Source organism: Piliocolobus tephrosceles, chromosome 5 (genome assembly GCF_002776525.5).
Source record: "Piliocolobus tephrosceles isolate RC106 chromosome 5, ASM277652v3, whole genome shotgun sequence".
NCBI classification, from domain to species: Eukaryota; Metazoa; Chordata; class Mammalia; order Primates; family Cercopithecidae; genus Piliocolobus; species Piliocolobus tephrosceles.
The window spans coordinates 75112441-75129052 of NC_045438.1; the positions used below are offsets into that span (position 1 = coordinate 75112441).

The 16612-nt window shown below is 35.6% G+C and overlaps 1 protein-coding gene across 4 annotated transcripts in view; it reads left to right on the forward strand.

The window, feature by feature from the left end:
• Positions 1–16612, forward strand: part of MMS22L (MMS22 like, DNA repair protein) — a 139608-nt gene that overhangs the window by 1133 nt on the left and 121863 nt on the right. For all 4 annotated transcript variants that reach the window (XR_002730375.1, XM_023205881.2, XM_023205882.2 and 1 more), the window contains exons 3-8: positions 744–869; positions 2845–2894; positions 8656–8743; positions 8837–9014; positions 11773–11863; positions 13737–13867. Coding sequence is in view for 3 of the 4 variants with exons in the window: in XM_023205881.2 (XP_023061649.2) it covers positions 744–869; positions 2845–2894; positions 8656–8743; positions 8837–9014; positions 11773–11863; positions 13737–13867 (664 nt within the window). In the remaining variant the exon portion in view is untranslated. The remainder of the gene's footprint in view (positions 1–743; positions 870–2844; positions 2895–8655; positions 8744–8836; positions 9015–11772; positions 11864–13736; positions 13868–16612) is intronic.

Here is a 16612-nt window from a genome sequence, read left to right on the forward strand (position 1 = left end):
GGCATATCTAAAGCATTTGGGGTATTAGGGAAAACTTCCTTGGTAACTGATGTGCCCTTACTGTAGGGAGCTGGGCGCTAATTTTTCTTTTACTTAAAGTGAATTCCTAGCTATCTGAGCCTTTTGAAATAGTATTTCCTTCTAAAGGGTGTGATAATATTCTAGAGCTTTCCAGTAATTTTTAAGAAAGACAAACATTTTTTATTGCCCCGTTCCTTTTAATCCTACCTATTTTGCTTCGGGCAGGTACATACATATTACAGTAAAACTGCTGTTCTTGAAATATTTTGGTAGTTCCTGCTGAGGCAGTTTCAGTCAGGAAACTGTTTTTGTTGACTTTATAGTTGTATGTTGTGAGAGACCTTAAATAGAATACCCAACTTCATTCATTGGATACTGTTCTCCAGACATGGCTCAGAGTAACTGTTAGCAGTTTCAACAATTACATGTACCCTAGCAGGATAAAATTCTACAACTGAAGACTGCTGGTGAAGACAGGCAGAATTATGTGTTTTAGAATCCGTGTTGATTTTTCCTCTTAACTTACATTACACTTTAGTCGTACAATCATCAATATAGAAGATTGACATTTTAATACAGTCTAGCTATTGTAATCTTGAATGTGTAAAGTACGAAGGCATTTTCTGACTTTTTATACGTCATGTATAATATGGATTCAAATAATGTAAAGGTATGGTACTTAGTTTACTTTTTATGGGATTAAAACATAATTTTCATTTCAGATTGATTTTGAATCTTGATCCTTTACCAACTAATTTTGAAGAAGACACCTTAGAAATATTTGGCATTCAGTGGGTCACTGAAACAGCATTAGTGAATTCATCTAGAGAACTCTTTCATTTATTCAGGTATTTCTTCGTTTTAACTTTCTGTGAGTGTAGGTGTTGTTCACTTGTGTAAATTACATTGTTGGGTGGCTTCTAATACTGATACTACAAAAGATCAGGAGAATTGTGCAGGTTGCTCACTTGATTATCTTACCAGTAAGATATCAAGCAGCAACACCTGATGAGTAATGGTTTTAATGAGTTGTGTTTTATTTTCAGAACCTTTATTCTTGGCATTTGACATCATGTATTGAGAAATATTTAAGGCTTTGAACTATGATTTTGGAAGAAAATTAAAATACTTTTGTTGTTCAATAGCCATAGTGTTTCAGTGATCTTTAGAGTATGATCTTTCCAAATAAATTGTTTAGATTGTGTAATAGAAATATTAATTCTCTATTTGGACAACATTTAAAATTTTTTTAATGAAAAAATTTAAGCATACACTAAATAATATAATCAACATCCATATACCCTCCTTCAGTTGCAGTAAACGAGAACTTTTTATTACATTTCCTTCATATGTCTTGTCTCCTCTTCTTTTGACTTAAGTATTTGTAAGCAAATCCTAGGCATCATGTCATTTCACCCATAAATACTTGAGTATGAATTTCTTAAAAATACAGGCTTTTTAAAAACGATGAGGACGGCTAGGCACGGTGGCTCATGCTTGTAATCCCAGCATTTTGGGAGGCCAAGGCGGGCAGACCATGAGGTTGAGAGTTTGAGACCAGCCTGACCAACATGGTGCAACCCCTTCCCTACTAAAAATACAAAAATTACCCAGGCATTGTGGTGCGCACCTGTAGTCCCAGCTACCCGGGAGGCTGAGGCAGGAGAATTGTTGGAACCTGGGAGGCGAAGGCTGCAGTGATTCGAGATTGCCCACTGCACTCCAGCCTGAGCGACAGAGCGAGACTCTTGTCTCAAAAAAATTCCCTATTAATAAAAATTAAAGTTCTTCATTATCACTTAAGACACAATTCATATTCAGATTTTAGGTAATTTTAAACAGGAGTCAGTTATTGAAACCAAATTATTCCAAAACACAGTAAAAATCTCTGTGATACATTTAAAGGAAAATGGAGAGGTAGAAGGAATTCTCCCACTATCATCCCATGAAACCTTTTGAAGAGACTTAACTGTATCTATGCCATGTCATACGTTTTATTGAGAGAACAGGCTAAGTGAGCGAGGCTTTAGGACATAGGTTATAAATGTGGGTTAATTTTTAAAGAGTTTGAAATCAACTAGGAAGAATAGCAAGAAATTACTATCAGGAATTAAGATGGAACATCATAAAATAGCTTTCCCTGATAACTTTAGTCTACATTATTCCTTTTTTGGACTTCAATTGTTTAACTGATACGGTTTAAAATTTTATTATGTAACTGTTAACCTAGAATGTTTTATGTATCTTAAACTTCCTTTTTATTTTATTTTTTTGTGAGACAGAGTCTCGCACTGTCACCCAGGCTGGAGTGCAGTGGCGCTTCTTTGCCTCAGCTTCCCAAGTAGCTGGGATTACAGGGGCCCGCTACCACGCCCGGCTAATTTTTGTGTATTTTGAGTAGAGATGGGGTCTCACCATGCTGGCCAGGCTGGTCTTGAATTCCTGACCTCAGGTGATCCACCTGCCTTGGCCTCCCAAAGTGCTAGGATTACAGGCGTGAGCCACTGCACCCCGTCTTAAACTTCTTAAAGATATAAACAGTATCTTGCTGATGGTGAAGTCTGTGGTATTTGAAATAATTTTTGAGATATATGCAGTCTTTAATAGATACTTTTGGAAGGTCGGGCAAGGATGTATTTTATCTTAAAGTTTTCATTACCTGAAGCTGATCCTTTAATTAACAGTCACAAGGTATTAATCGTCATCCCCAAATAAAAGAGGTATTGAAGCTGTGTAATAGATTTGGAAACATTATCCATGTAATTGTTACATGCTTTATAAAGTGTTCTAAAATTAACTCTCACCTTACATTTTTCAAATTAGGCAACAACTATACAACTTGGAAACCTTGTTACAGTCCAGTTGTGATTTTGGTAAGTTTAAAGTGTGTTTAATGGCAAAAGGGAATGGTGCTGCATTATAGTGAGTTGCATATGGGTCCATGATGGTGTAATTGGGATATCATGATAATATGGAGGAAGCATTAGGCCAGAAGTTTATGAACTTAGTATGCAGAAAAAGTATAACTTTAAATTTTGTTGTACCTGAGATATATAGTATTTTCCCAAATCTGTAGATTTTAAAGGTAAAACCAACTTAAGGAAGCTAAACTTCTCTGAAGAAAATTAGTACTTGTCTTGGAGGTAGGGAGTGGGATAGAGAACTTAAATAAGAACTAAAAAGTGTCAGACCTCATGCTCTGTTCTTGATTTTCTTTTCTGCTTTTTTGTTTGCTTTTGGTGTTTAATGGATTACTGATTTCTTTTTTTTTTTTTTTTAGATTGGTATCTTTATTTTTTTTTCTTTTGATAAGGAGTTCCACTCTTTTGTCGAGGTGGAGTGCAAGAGTACGATCTCACCTCACTGCAACCTCTGCCACCCGAGTTCAAGCGATTCTCCTGCCTCAGCCTCCCGAGTAGCTGGGATTATAGGCACCCGCCACCACCCCCAGCTAATTTTTGCATTTTTAGTAGAGATGGGATTTCGCCATTTTGGCCAGGCTGATTTCAAACTCCTGACCTCAGGTGATCTGCCCACCGTGGCCTCCTGAAGTGCTAGGATTACAGGCATGAGCCACAGTTTGTACAGTTAAGGTAGTAAAGGGAATTGAAGGTCAGTGTGTTTTAGTGCAGGCTGCTTCTCCTTTCTAGTAATTTTGGTGCAGTGCAGTGTTTAGAATCATGGCCTTGTCACCCTGGCTTCCAACCCTAGCTAATTGTGGGTCTTATGCCAAGTAATAGTTGTAACTTTGTCGAGCATGTTAAATGCTTAACACAGTGTCTATCATTAGTGATGCCTAGCAACCAAAGACTACCTGGAACACTTCTGGTCAAACAGAAGTTTATTAGATTATGAAAAAAGGAGAAATACAGATTATGAGGAAAAGCTGGGGCTTGTCAGTAAGAGGGAGTAGGAAGGGACTTGTGATATGTTTGGTAATTTTGGGTAGGGCTTAAGGGGGATAAGGCTATTTTCTGGATTGGATGCTGTTAATTAGCAGGGGCAATTTGAAGAGTGGGTATTTTAATTTTTATCTAGGAGGTGAGACAAAGGGAGGGTCCTAATTAGTAAAGAAGTATTGTCCTGGTCACTGGAAGAGGGAGGATGTGTTTTTTTTTTTCTTTTTTGTGTGTGTGTTTTGTTTGGAGTGTGTGTGATTGCATAGTGCCATATTTTGTATTCAGACATGGTTACAGAGGTTTTGTTTTTGTCTTGTTTCACTATAATGAGTGGCCCTGTATCATTATTATTTATTATTATTATTATTTTTTTGAGATGGAGTCTCGCTCTGTCACCCAGGCTGGAGTGCAGTGGCATGATTTTGGCCCACTGCCACCTCTGGCCCCCCGGGTTCAAGCAATTCTCCCTCCTCAGCCTCCTGAGTGCTAGGATTACAGGTGCATGCCACCACACCTGGATAATTTTTGTATTTTTAGTAGAGATGGGGTTTCACCATGTTGGTCAGGCTGGTCTCGAACTCCTGACCATGTGATCTGCCTGCCTCGGCCTCCCAAAGTGCTGGAATTACAAGTGTGAGCCACCACGCCTGGACTATATTTTACAAAAATTGTTTATTTTCAGTAGGGAATACCATGGACTAGCTGTTAGCTATCAGCTTTTAGGCTGTTTTATATGTTTTGTTTTCTTAGTATGTTATGTGATTTGTAAATGTTAAGTATTATTGTTTCATTATCATCTGATGAGTTCCTGGTTCATGCTGGGTACTGTGCAAGGTACTGATGAATCAAAGAGGAAAAATATGCTGCTGATGAGTTTGCAGTTGTGTAGCGAGTAAGACATGCAAGCATACGTCAGCTTGGTAAATGAAACAGTACTGTGATAAAGGAATGTACAAGCTGCTGTGGGAGCCAAGGGCTTTGTCTGTCTGTGAGCTCATCACTAAATGATGCCAGATCTGGGTCTTCATAGATGGGAAGGAATTAGCTAGGCAAAAGATTCGGGAAAAGGTTTTCGGACAGGAAGAATTCCAGGCAGGAAAAAAAAAAGAAAAAAAAAGTATAAACAAAGACGTGATGTGTGTAAAAACATAAAAGTTTAGAGAGCATGGAGTAAATATTAATTACATATGGTTGGATCAGAATGTGTGTGAGTGATGAATTTGGAAGGGATGAAAGCAGAGTTGGCTTTGTAAACCATGACAAAGAGTCTGATTTTTATTTTGGAACTCCTGGGGAACCACTAAAAGATTGTAGTGGAAAGAACCGGAATACCTTTACCTAGAATGACTTAAGTAAATTGGGTTCATGGAAGGCATTTATTATGATAGATTCTTATTATTACACTTATTAACCTGAAACCACTGCAGTGGACTATTTGTTAAGATGGTTGTTACACTGACATTTTGGCTGTTTTTGTTGCTTAAAAAAACTTTTAATGATAGATTTTGGACACAAGTTAGTAGTGTTAAATATTATCTGTACATGAACTTGTTCCTGCCATGTAGCTGTGTTCATTAACTTGTGTAGCTACCGTTGGCCCTCAGCCGTCCCAAGAAGTCCCTATGTAGGGTTACTTAGTTACTTACTGCCAGATGAGTATAGTTCTTGTTCTAATCGTTATGCTTCCAGGGTTAATTTCCCGTTGAGGCAGAATAGCATACATAATAACATATGTTTTGCTGATAGCTGTTTTTTTCCCCTCATTCTCTCTGTCTCAAGACAGGGTCTCACTCGGTCGCCCAGGCTGGAGTGCAGTGGTGTGATCATGACTCATTGCAGCCTTGACCTCCTGGGCTCAAGCAGATCCTCCCATCTCAGCTTCCCAAGTAGCTGAGACTACAGGCTCACACCACCATGCCTGGCTAATTTTTTAATTTTTTGTAGAGATAGGGTCTCACTACGTTGCCAAGACTGGTCTCAAACTTCTGGGCTCAAGTGATCCTCCCGCCCTGGCCTCCCAAAGTGCTAGCGTTATAGATATCAGCCACCATACTCAGCCAAGAGCTATTCTTAAATATGGTTGTTGGTGTTACCCTGTCTCAGCTATTGTGTTTGTTTTTGTCTCTAGACATTCCTTACGGATTTTTTTAAATGTCTTCCATTTCTGACTACATGCTTGTTTTCATCCATCTTGAAGATATGGAGTGTAATTATAATCAATGTTTTTAACCTTGTTGCTGCTGTTAATAATTTTTTTTTTTTTTTTTTTTTTAAGTGGAATCTCGCTCTGTCACCAGGCTGGAGTGCAGTGGCGCCGTCTCGGCTTACTGCAACCTCTGACTCCCTGGTTCAAGTGATTTTCCTGCCTCAGCCTCCTGAGTAGCTGGGATTACAGGCACGTACCACCACACCCAGCTGATTTTTGTATTTTTAGTAGAGACGGGGTTTCATCATGTTGTCCAGGATGATCTTGATCTCCTGACCTCATGATTCACCTGCCTCAGCCTCCCAAAGTGCTGGGATTACAGGTGTGAGCCACCACGCCCAGCCAGTAATTCTTTTATCACTGTCATTTCTGAAACTGTTTGTATTTATAAGTTTTTCTCCTGGTTCTGTGATGTATTTTTCTGCTTCTTTGAATATGTAGTAATGTTTCATTGTGAGATGAACATTATGGGTTTCACATCGTTGCTTTCTGGATTTTTTTAATTCCTTAAACTAGATGTTGAATTTTGTTCTGGCTCGCTATTGTGTAGTTGTAATCCAGTGGCTCTTTTTGGGGCTTGCTTTACATTTTGGTAGGACTTTTAAAAAGCAGTCTTTAATGTTAATTTAGCCTAGTAAATTAGCCTAGTAAGGCTTTTGAGAATTCTTTCTTATGCCTGGTCTATTATGAGATTTTTTTCATACTTGCTGGTGAGAACTTGAATTATTTCCTGGCTTGTGTACTCTTTATAGGGAATTGTTTTCTGGTGTTTTTCCCTGACCTTGGGTAATATTTTTCATGCTTGAACAAATCAGTGCTTAGTCAACTCTCAAAGGGACCCTTCTGTACCCTTCCAGAACTCTATTTTATATAGCTTCTTTCTTCTTGGGTACTTTTGCCCTGCAAATTTGGACTTCCCGAAACTTGGATCCTATATCTCCTCATCTCAGAGTGAGTTGGACTGTATTTGGGTTCTCTTCCTCATATTGCAGCCTGGAGACTGCCTCTAGGTGGGGAGCTGGTGTAGTTGTAGGGCTCAGTTTCTCTCTGGGAGAGCAATCTTATATTGTCTTGTGTCCAGCGCCAGAAACTTGCTTGATATAATTTTTATGGTTTTCAGTTTTACAGTGGGAGATGGAGCAATCTGATTATTTTACTCCATCTTGCCTGGATGCAGATGTTCATTGCAGTTATTTTTAAGAGAGTACTGCCTTTATGGGCTGGGAATTATGAAAATTGGGATGATACGACTTTTTATGGGTGAAATAGCCATAGAAATGCAGCTTAATATGGAGGTATTTACACAACTACCTCACACTTATGCTTCTGTTCTGCCAAAGTGGTGGCCATGATTGTTCGTTTGAATTAAACTTCAGTTTTATGTTTAGTATGGGTGTAAATTTGTAGCCTATAATTCTCATCATGTTTTCTTTGCTTTTGTTTACTAGATTGTCTCTTACTCATTCTCTCTATAATGATTATCAGTGTTTTGCCCATGGTAACTACCTAGATAATTATTGCTGATACAAATGCTGAAGTAAGTGAGGGAAAGCTGACGTGGAGTGAGGTTGGCAGAAAGACAGCAACTATTAAAAGGTCGTTCAGAACTTTATAAATTATTATTAGGAGTTTTGATTTTATTCTAAATATAGTAGGTATTCTTTCAAGAGTTTTGACTTGGGAACAAGATATATTGATACACACTTTGAGCAGATTTTTTACTTGGTGTATAGGGGGACAAAAGAGAGCATGGCAAGACCTGTGAAGAGTGCTATTGTGGTGTTTAAGTGCTTATAGGGGAAAGGGATAGTTTCAACGTATATTTGGTTATAAACTTAACAGGACTCTGAAAGATTAGATATGAGGTTAAAGGAAATGGAAGAATCAAGAACTACATAGGCTACTGGTGGCACCATTTAACGAAATGCTGAAAACAAGGGCAGCATGAACAGGTTTTGAAAGAAATCAAAGGATGTATTTGCACTGTGTGAGCAATCCAAGTATAGGTATTAGGCAGTTTAACATGCAAGATCTGGAGTGCAAAGGAGAGATGTGGGTTGTAGATAACCCCTTTAGAGTCATTACCATTTATTATTAAAGGAACTGATGAGATCATGCATATGGGAAGAGATATACAGAGAGTAGAGAATTCAGGACTGAGTCCTGAAGAGACCATATTAATAATAGAATTGAGGAGGAGGAGCCAATAAAAGAGGGGTAGGACAAAGGACACATGAGGAAGAAAGAAGACTGTCACTATGTGGCACCATGAAGCCAGGTGTAGCTAGTGCTACTGTGGAAGCAAGTTACTTGAGGGTAGGCACTGTGCATTAGATTGAGCAATGTGGGTTTGATTGGTGACTTTAATAAGAGCATTTTTTGAGGAGCAGTGGGGAGCAAGAACCATATGAGAATGTTTAATATAAAATGTTACAAGATAGAGAATTGCTGCTGGTGTGGCTTACAACATTTTTTGTCACTGCCCATGATAATTATTTGAACTATTAATATTACCTATTTTGGTTTCAGGGAAGGTATCAACTCTGCACTGCAAAGCAGACAATATTAGACAGCAGTGTGTACTATTTCTCCATTATGTTAAAGTTTTCATCTTCAGGTAAGATATCAGATGAGTATTTTGATCACTACATGAATTTCTGTGTGTATTCATACAGACTCTGGTTGTTTATTTTATCTAATTATTTTTTAGGTATCTGAAAGTACAGAATGCTGAGAGTCATGTTCCTGTCCATCCTTATGAGGCTTTGGAGGCTCAACTTCCCTCAGTGTTGATTGATGAGCTTCATGGATTACTCTTGTATATTGGACACCTATCTGAACTTCCCAGTATTAATATAGGAGCATTTGTAAATCAAAACCAGATTAAGGTTTGACTTGTTTCATTTAATTTTTAAGTTATCAGCTTTTTCTCCCCACAAGGAATATTCATTCAAGAAGGAGAGAAATTAGTCAAAATTACAGCTCTGCAACCTGACTGCCTGTGTTGAAATTCTTGCCCCCCATCCTCCTTTTATTATGTGCTCTTGGGCAAATGACATCTCTTGCCTCAGCGTCCCCATCTGTGTAATTCTTATAACTTACTAGAATCATTGGGAGAATTAAATAAATTAATATACATGAAGTTATTAAAACATAGTATTCATTGAGTCAGTAGCTATTCTCTTGATTTATGACAGTATAAATGTCTGAAAATTTTAAAGCAAATGAAATAATCTTTATTTTCTAAAATTTTTATCATATATTGCAGTAAGATTCAAGATCAGCTTATTAAAAAAAACTTCCAAGACCACATCATTATGTGTATTCTGATTTTTGAGGCCTTTAAGATTGTTTTGACTCTGCCCTTTTTTTCCTTCCTGTGATAATCATTCCTTCTGAAGTTTGGTTTTTTAAAATTTATATTGTTACCATGCCTAACTTATAGATAAGTAATAGATTCTCCCTATGAAAATGGGAGCTTGTATGAATAACATATTATGGTAATTCACAGTGAGATTCCCTGAAGTCTCACCCCCTTTCATTTTATTTGACTTTACCATTTTGAATAATATTTACTCTTTATGAACATATCTTTGTTAAAATATAAAAACAGCTGAGCATGGTAGCTTATGCCTATAATCCCAATACTTTGGGTGGCTGAGGCAGGAGGAGTGCTTGAATCCAGGATTTGAGACCAGCTTGGGCAACATAGGGAGACCCCATCTCTACAAAAAATTAAAAAGTTAGCCCAGGGTGGTGGCACATACCTTGTAGTCCTAGCTACTCAGGAGTTTGAGGTGGGAGGATCATTTGAACTCAGGAGGTCGAGGCTGTGGTGAGACATGACTGTACCATTGCATTCCAGCCTGGATGACAGAGCAAGACCCTATTTCAAGAAATAAAATAAAATAAAATAAATAGAATTAAATGTTTACATGTTTCTGTGAAATGCAGCAGAAGCAAGTTGACTTTTTTATCAGAGATCAATATATGTAATAATAAAAGCAAATGAAGTTCTAACTGAATTTACAAGTTAGTATATCTAATCCATAGAAAAAAATAGGTAATTGCTTTTAATTATGTCATTTAATAAAAAGATTCATGGATTGTTGAGGGAAGGATATTTTCCTTATTAGTTTCTGTAAATTGGAATGGTTTTTGTTTTCTAGTTATCCATCAAATATGTAAGAAATAAAAATGAATAATTTATATAGCAGCAGAAATAAAAATTTGTGCACTAGGGTCCTCAAACTAGATACTGCCTTTCATAGGCTTTTTAATTAGGCAGACTTGAAAAGATAGGTTATTTGAAGCTCAGAAGACTAAATTTTTAAAGCAGGGGAACTTTATAGTCTTCAAAAAATAAAAAATCACACACTAAAATACTGTTCTTTTCTGAAACAAAAAAGAATGATAGAAAGCATCTTTCAAGACTGTGTTTATATATTTGTTATAACAATCTTATATAAGAAATGTTTTGTTTTCATTGGTATTTCCAGTTGAGCTTCTTATTATTTTTTAGGAACCCTCTAGATATATATTAGTTGTTGGGAATTATGTATTGCAAATATTTTATTTTATTTACTTTTTCTTTTTTTTTTTTATTTACTTTTTCATTAAGTAAGCTGACTTTCCAGGTAGATTTGAATTTTTTAGACAGTTATATTTTTCCATTTTTTGTTTTATCTATGCTGTTAAAATACTTTGATTGTTGCTTTTATCTCTTTAATTCGTGTTATTTTTAAGTATGCACTGAGATGAGAAGTCTAACTTTAGTTTCTTGCAAATGCATAAATTAAAGCTCTTATTTTTTATTGAATGACCCATACTTTTCCCATGATTTGAGATGCCACATAAATTCATTTCTGTCTTCTCTGTTCTTTCTGTTTGTTATCTATTTCTGTCCCAATACGATTTTGTCAGTGTAGCATTTTATTTTGTTTGTATACCTAATAACGCCAGTCTACTCTTCATCATTCTTTCTATTTGTTTTAATGGAACACGTTACATCATTTTTTTTAATAGTATTTATTTTTATAGTGATGCTAAATTCTGACAGGAGGAAGGTTAGTGATAACCCAGTATAACACAGTACTTGAAAGTGCTGAGTTTTGACTCAGATAGAATTGAGTTTGAATCCTAATACATGAATTGAGAGAGAAATTTTTTCACCTCTTTTTACTTCTGTTCCTTAATGAGATGACAGTAACGTCTACATGACAGTCTAAAGTTCTTTTGTTAAAATATTTTATAGGAGTTCCTGGGTACTCATACATTAAAAAAAATTCCCTAGCTAAATTCTAAAACAAAATTATGAAAACACGTGTTTAAAAAAATTCTTTTACTGCCTTGCAGCTATAGTAGAATCAGAGGTTGGCTGGAAGGTACCTTTACTATACAAGTCTATTCAGCAGCCCCATGGTGGGTTTGTCTTAAACCAACAGATGAAAATATTTCCTGCTTTCAAAGATCTTCAGTGAAAGAATCCTCTGATGAACAAGACAGAGGTTTTCCCTGAGCTTTTGAATAGTGGTAGGTTAATTGGTTCTTTATCCTTGTGTTTATGGAGGAGTATTCTGACATGCTATGAAACACCTAGTAAAATATTAATTAATTCTCAATCACAGTTGATAATGTCATCCACAGCTTTTTCCACCATCATGGCATTTATTACATCTCCACTTGGATATACATTGGCTGGTGCTAGAAATTCTTTACATGCTGGGTGAAAAATTGAGTAAGTTTATGGATTTATGATTTATATTCTTTTTAAAAGCTTTTATTGCTTTTTAAAATTACATAAGTAATAAGTGCTTTCTGATATTTAAAAAAAATCAAATAGTAAACAAAGTAAGAAGCAAAAATTTTACTCCTTTTTTTCCAGAGATAACTACTGGGAACAGCTTGATTTATCTTTCCATATTTACATTCTATCTGTTAGTACACATATTTACATTCTATCTGTTAGTATATATATAGAAACTCATAAGTAAAATTTTGTTTTTGTTTTTAACCACAGATATGATCATACTGTTCAGTGTGATCTTTCATTTATCAGTGTTTTAGCGATCTGTTTATGTTAGTACCTATAGTTCTACTTTATCCATTTAAAGGCTGCATGTTACGGTTCTACTATATTTAGCCATGTCTATTTTTAAACATTGAAGTTACTTTCATTTTTTGATTTTACACATCATTTGTCACTGAACACCCTTGTGTATAGATATATATCTTTAATCTGTATACAAGTTATTCTGTAAAATATTCTTAGAAGTAGAGTGGCACGTTGTTATTTTAATATGTATATGCTGCTGTTTTGCTGAATAGTAAGTCCTACTGATCTATAGACATTAACTGTAGTGTGACTTGACTTCATACTCTTGCCAGTAGTTGATGTTATCAAATATATTTTATTTTTTGCCAACTAATATGTGAAAAATCAAATGGAATTTTTTTGATCTTGCAATTTCTTGGTTACGAGTGAAGTTGAACATCTTTACATTTTATTGTCTGTATTTGCTTTATTAATTACTCATTATATTTTGCAAATTTTCCTTTTTTTAGTAGGAGTTTATTTATATTATGGATAAATATCCTTTATCCTTATGGATATGTTGCCCATTTATTTCTTGATCTTGCTCTTTGGCATTTTTAAGTTCCATTGGCAACCTGTCACTTAGGTTGTAAAGATGTCTATTACTCCTATACCTGTTTTTCAGTTAATAAATACATACATATATGTCTATATATGTGTATACCTACATATATTAATACACAGAAACATACAAAGATGTACGCCAGTATATAATTTCCTCTCTCATGTGGACTCTGTATTTCACATTAATATATTCTTAGAGTAATACTTAAGTGGAGTTATTCTGATAGGTATGAATTTTGGTTATCTATTACCTTGGTTTGCCCTATTTTATGCCACAAAACCATTGCATGGGGTCAGTTTATCAGTATTTGTTAAAAGAATAATGTTTTAAAGGCTTTGTTGATTAGAAATGTGGATGCAGATTTTATGTTGTTCTCTCTTTTTTTTTAAAGTTGTGTTGCATTAATGCTTTTCAAAGATAGACTTACTAGGAAAAGAGAGGTTTATTAGATGTTACTTGGAAGAATTAGAAACTTTTGGGCCGCGCGAGGTGGCTCACGCCTGTAATTCCAGCACTTTGGGAGGCTGAGGTGGGCAGATCACGAGGTCAGGGGATCGAGACCATCCTGGCTAACACGGTGAAACCCGGTCTCTACTAAAAATACAAAAGCAAAATTAGCCATGCGTGGTGGCAGGCTCCTGTAGTCTCAGCTACTCCAGAGGCTGAGGCGGGAGAATGGCATGAACCTGGGAGGCGGAGCTTGCAGTTAGCTGAGATCATGCCACTGCACTCCAGCCTGGGCGACAGTGAGACCCCGTCTGAAAAAAAAGAGACTTTTGAAGATAATGTTTATCAGTGCTGATATGAGAAGGTTGTCCTCAAATTCGCATTTTATTTGCAAAAAAAATTAAAAACTGTATGTTTTAGTTTTGATATAAAGATGTACAGTTACTTTTTCCTTTATGATTTAGTAAAATCTGTATTTTAAAACTATTTTTATTACATTTTCAGAACAAGTTGTATATGGTCATCAGTTTATGAATCTGGCAAGTGACAGTTTAACCAATGTCAGCCTGTTTGAAGAACATTGTGAAACTCTGCTTTGTGATTTAATAAGCCTGTCACTCAACAGGTATGACAAGGTAATGCTTTTAAGAGTTTGTTTGTATTTTTGAGACTTAAAAAAGACAATATTCAGTCCTTAATGCATGTCGTTTAATCTGTAAGAATTTAATCTAAAATGGTTTATATGTTCTATTTTTATATTTAGTTGCTGTTATCTGGGACCTGAAAGGGAAAACAATTTTTATTTAAACATCTAAAACAGGCTGGAGTTGGTATTTTAGAGCTTTTCTTTTTCTTTCTTTCTTTCTTTTTTTTTTTTTTTCTAAGAAAAACAGCCTTTTCTATTTTGACAAAAATAAATAAATGATGTTTACCGAAATCATTGGAAGCCTAATTTCTATCCAAATAGTAGAGGCCAGCTCTTTAATAATGTATTGTATTGCTGTTACGTAATAATAAAATAAATGCTTACTTAAAGTTAATTGACACGTTTTAAGAGAGGATTTTCTTGCTTGTTTTCATAAAAGGTCTCGAATCATGGGTGAAATTATGTGTTTTTATTAAATTGTGTTTATCATAGAGCGTTTAATGGAGATAGTGATTTAAAGGTGCTACAGAGCATGTTCATTTTTAAGTAGTGGAAATGTTTAGAGTATTATCTGTTATTTTAGATTACAAGCATGAAGACTATTTTTGGGAAATCAAGATTTAGGGAAAAGGAATTTTATAATTTTTCTAAATTTAGATTTTTTATGCATTATCAATATTTTTACAATGTAGTGTGTATGTGTATTAGTGGATTAACCAGATATGATAGACTGATAACTTTTAAATATTTATTTATTTTTGATAATTGACAAAATTATATATATTTATCGTGTTCATCATGTTTTGATATGTGTATACATTATAGAATGGCTAAATATAGCCAATTAGCATATATATTATCTCACATTCTTATTTTTTTGTGTGAGAACACTTAAAATCTATGCTTTTAGTGATTTTCAAGAATACAGTATAGTACATTGTTTTTAACTATAGTCATCATGTTGAGCTTATTCCTCTTATCTAACTGAAATTTTGTATGCTTTTATCAACATCTACCCGCCTCCCTCCTAATCCTCCTCACAGCCCTTGGTAAGGATCATTCTACTCTGCTTCTATGAGTTCAGCTTTTTTAGATTCCACATATAAGTGAGATTGTGTGTTATTTGTCTTTCTGTGCCTGGCTTATTTCACTTAATATAATGTCCTCCATGTTCATCTATATTGTTGCAGATGACAGTATTTCCTTCTCAAGACTGAATAGTAGGGTCATGCACTGTGTAACAAAGTTTTAGTCAGTGACAGACCACATATACAAGGTGGCTATACCACATAGCCTAGGTGTGCAGTAGTAGTCTGAAAAAGTTTAAGTACAATAAATCATGTTAGCCTAAAGACGCACTTCTCAGAACATGTCCTGCTGTTAAGTGACACGTGACTGTATTCCATTGTGTATATAAACCACATTTTCTTTATGCATTCATCTGTTGATGGGCAATTTGGCTGATTCCATGTCTTGGCTCTTGTAAGTAACGCTGCAGTGAACATGGGAATGCAGATATCTCTTGAACATACTGATTTCATTTTCTTTGCAAATATACCTAGTAGGATTGCTGGATCATGTGGTAGTTCTGTTTTTAATTTTGTGAGGAATTTGCATACTGTATTATATGATGACTGTACCAATTTACATTCTCACCACACTGTGCAAGGGTTTTCTTGTCACCACTTCCTCTCTGGCACTTGTTATCTTCTGTCTTTTTGGTAATAGCCATTATAACAAGTTTCAGGTGATGTCTCATCAAGTTTTAATTTCCGTTTCCATAATGAGTAGTGATGTTGAGCATTTTTCATATACTGCTTGGCCATTTGTATGTCTTCTTATGTCAACCAGGCGCGGTGGCTCACGCCTGTAATCCCAGCACTTTGGGAGGCTGAGGCAGGCAGATCACGAGATCAGGAGATCGAAACCATCCTGGTTAACACGGTGAAACCCTGTCTCTACTAAAAATACAAAAAATCAGCCAGGCATGGTGACACATGCCTGTAATCCCAGCTACTTAGGAGGCTGAGGCGGGAGAATTGCTTGAATCCAGGAGGCGCAGGTTGCAGTGAGCCAATATTGTGCACTCCAGCTTGGCGACAGAACGAGACTCGGTCTCAAAAAAAAGAAAATATCTATTTATATTTTTTGCCGATTTTGCAGTTGGGTTGTTTTCTTGCTATTGAGTTGTTTGGATTCCTTATATATTTAAGATACTAACCCCTTATCAGATGTAGTTTTGCAAATATTTTCTTCCATTCTCGAGATTTTCCCTTCATTCCATTGATTTTTTTTTTCCTTTGCTATACAGATATTTCCTTTTTATTTTGACATAATCTCATTTGTTTGTTCATTTTCGTGGCCTGTGCTTTTGGGGTCATATCCAAGAAATCATTTACCAGACCATTGTCATATAGTTTTTCCCCTATGTTTTCTTCTGGTTTTATAGTTTCAGGTCTTACATTTAAGTCTTTATTTTTAATCGATTTTTCTATATGGTGTGAAACATGGGCCTAAATTCATTCTGTGTGTGGATATCCAGTTGTCCCAACATGTTTATTGAAGAAGCTGTCCTTTCCCCATGTTATGCTCTTTTAATCATTGTCAAAAATCAGTTGTTCTATTTTGTTCTGTGTCTGTTTGTATGCTAGCAGCACACTGTTTTGATTACTATAGCTTTGTAGTATATTTTGAAGTCAGGTAGTGTCATGCCTCGAGCTTTGTTCTTTTTGCT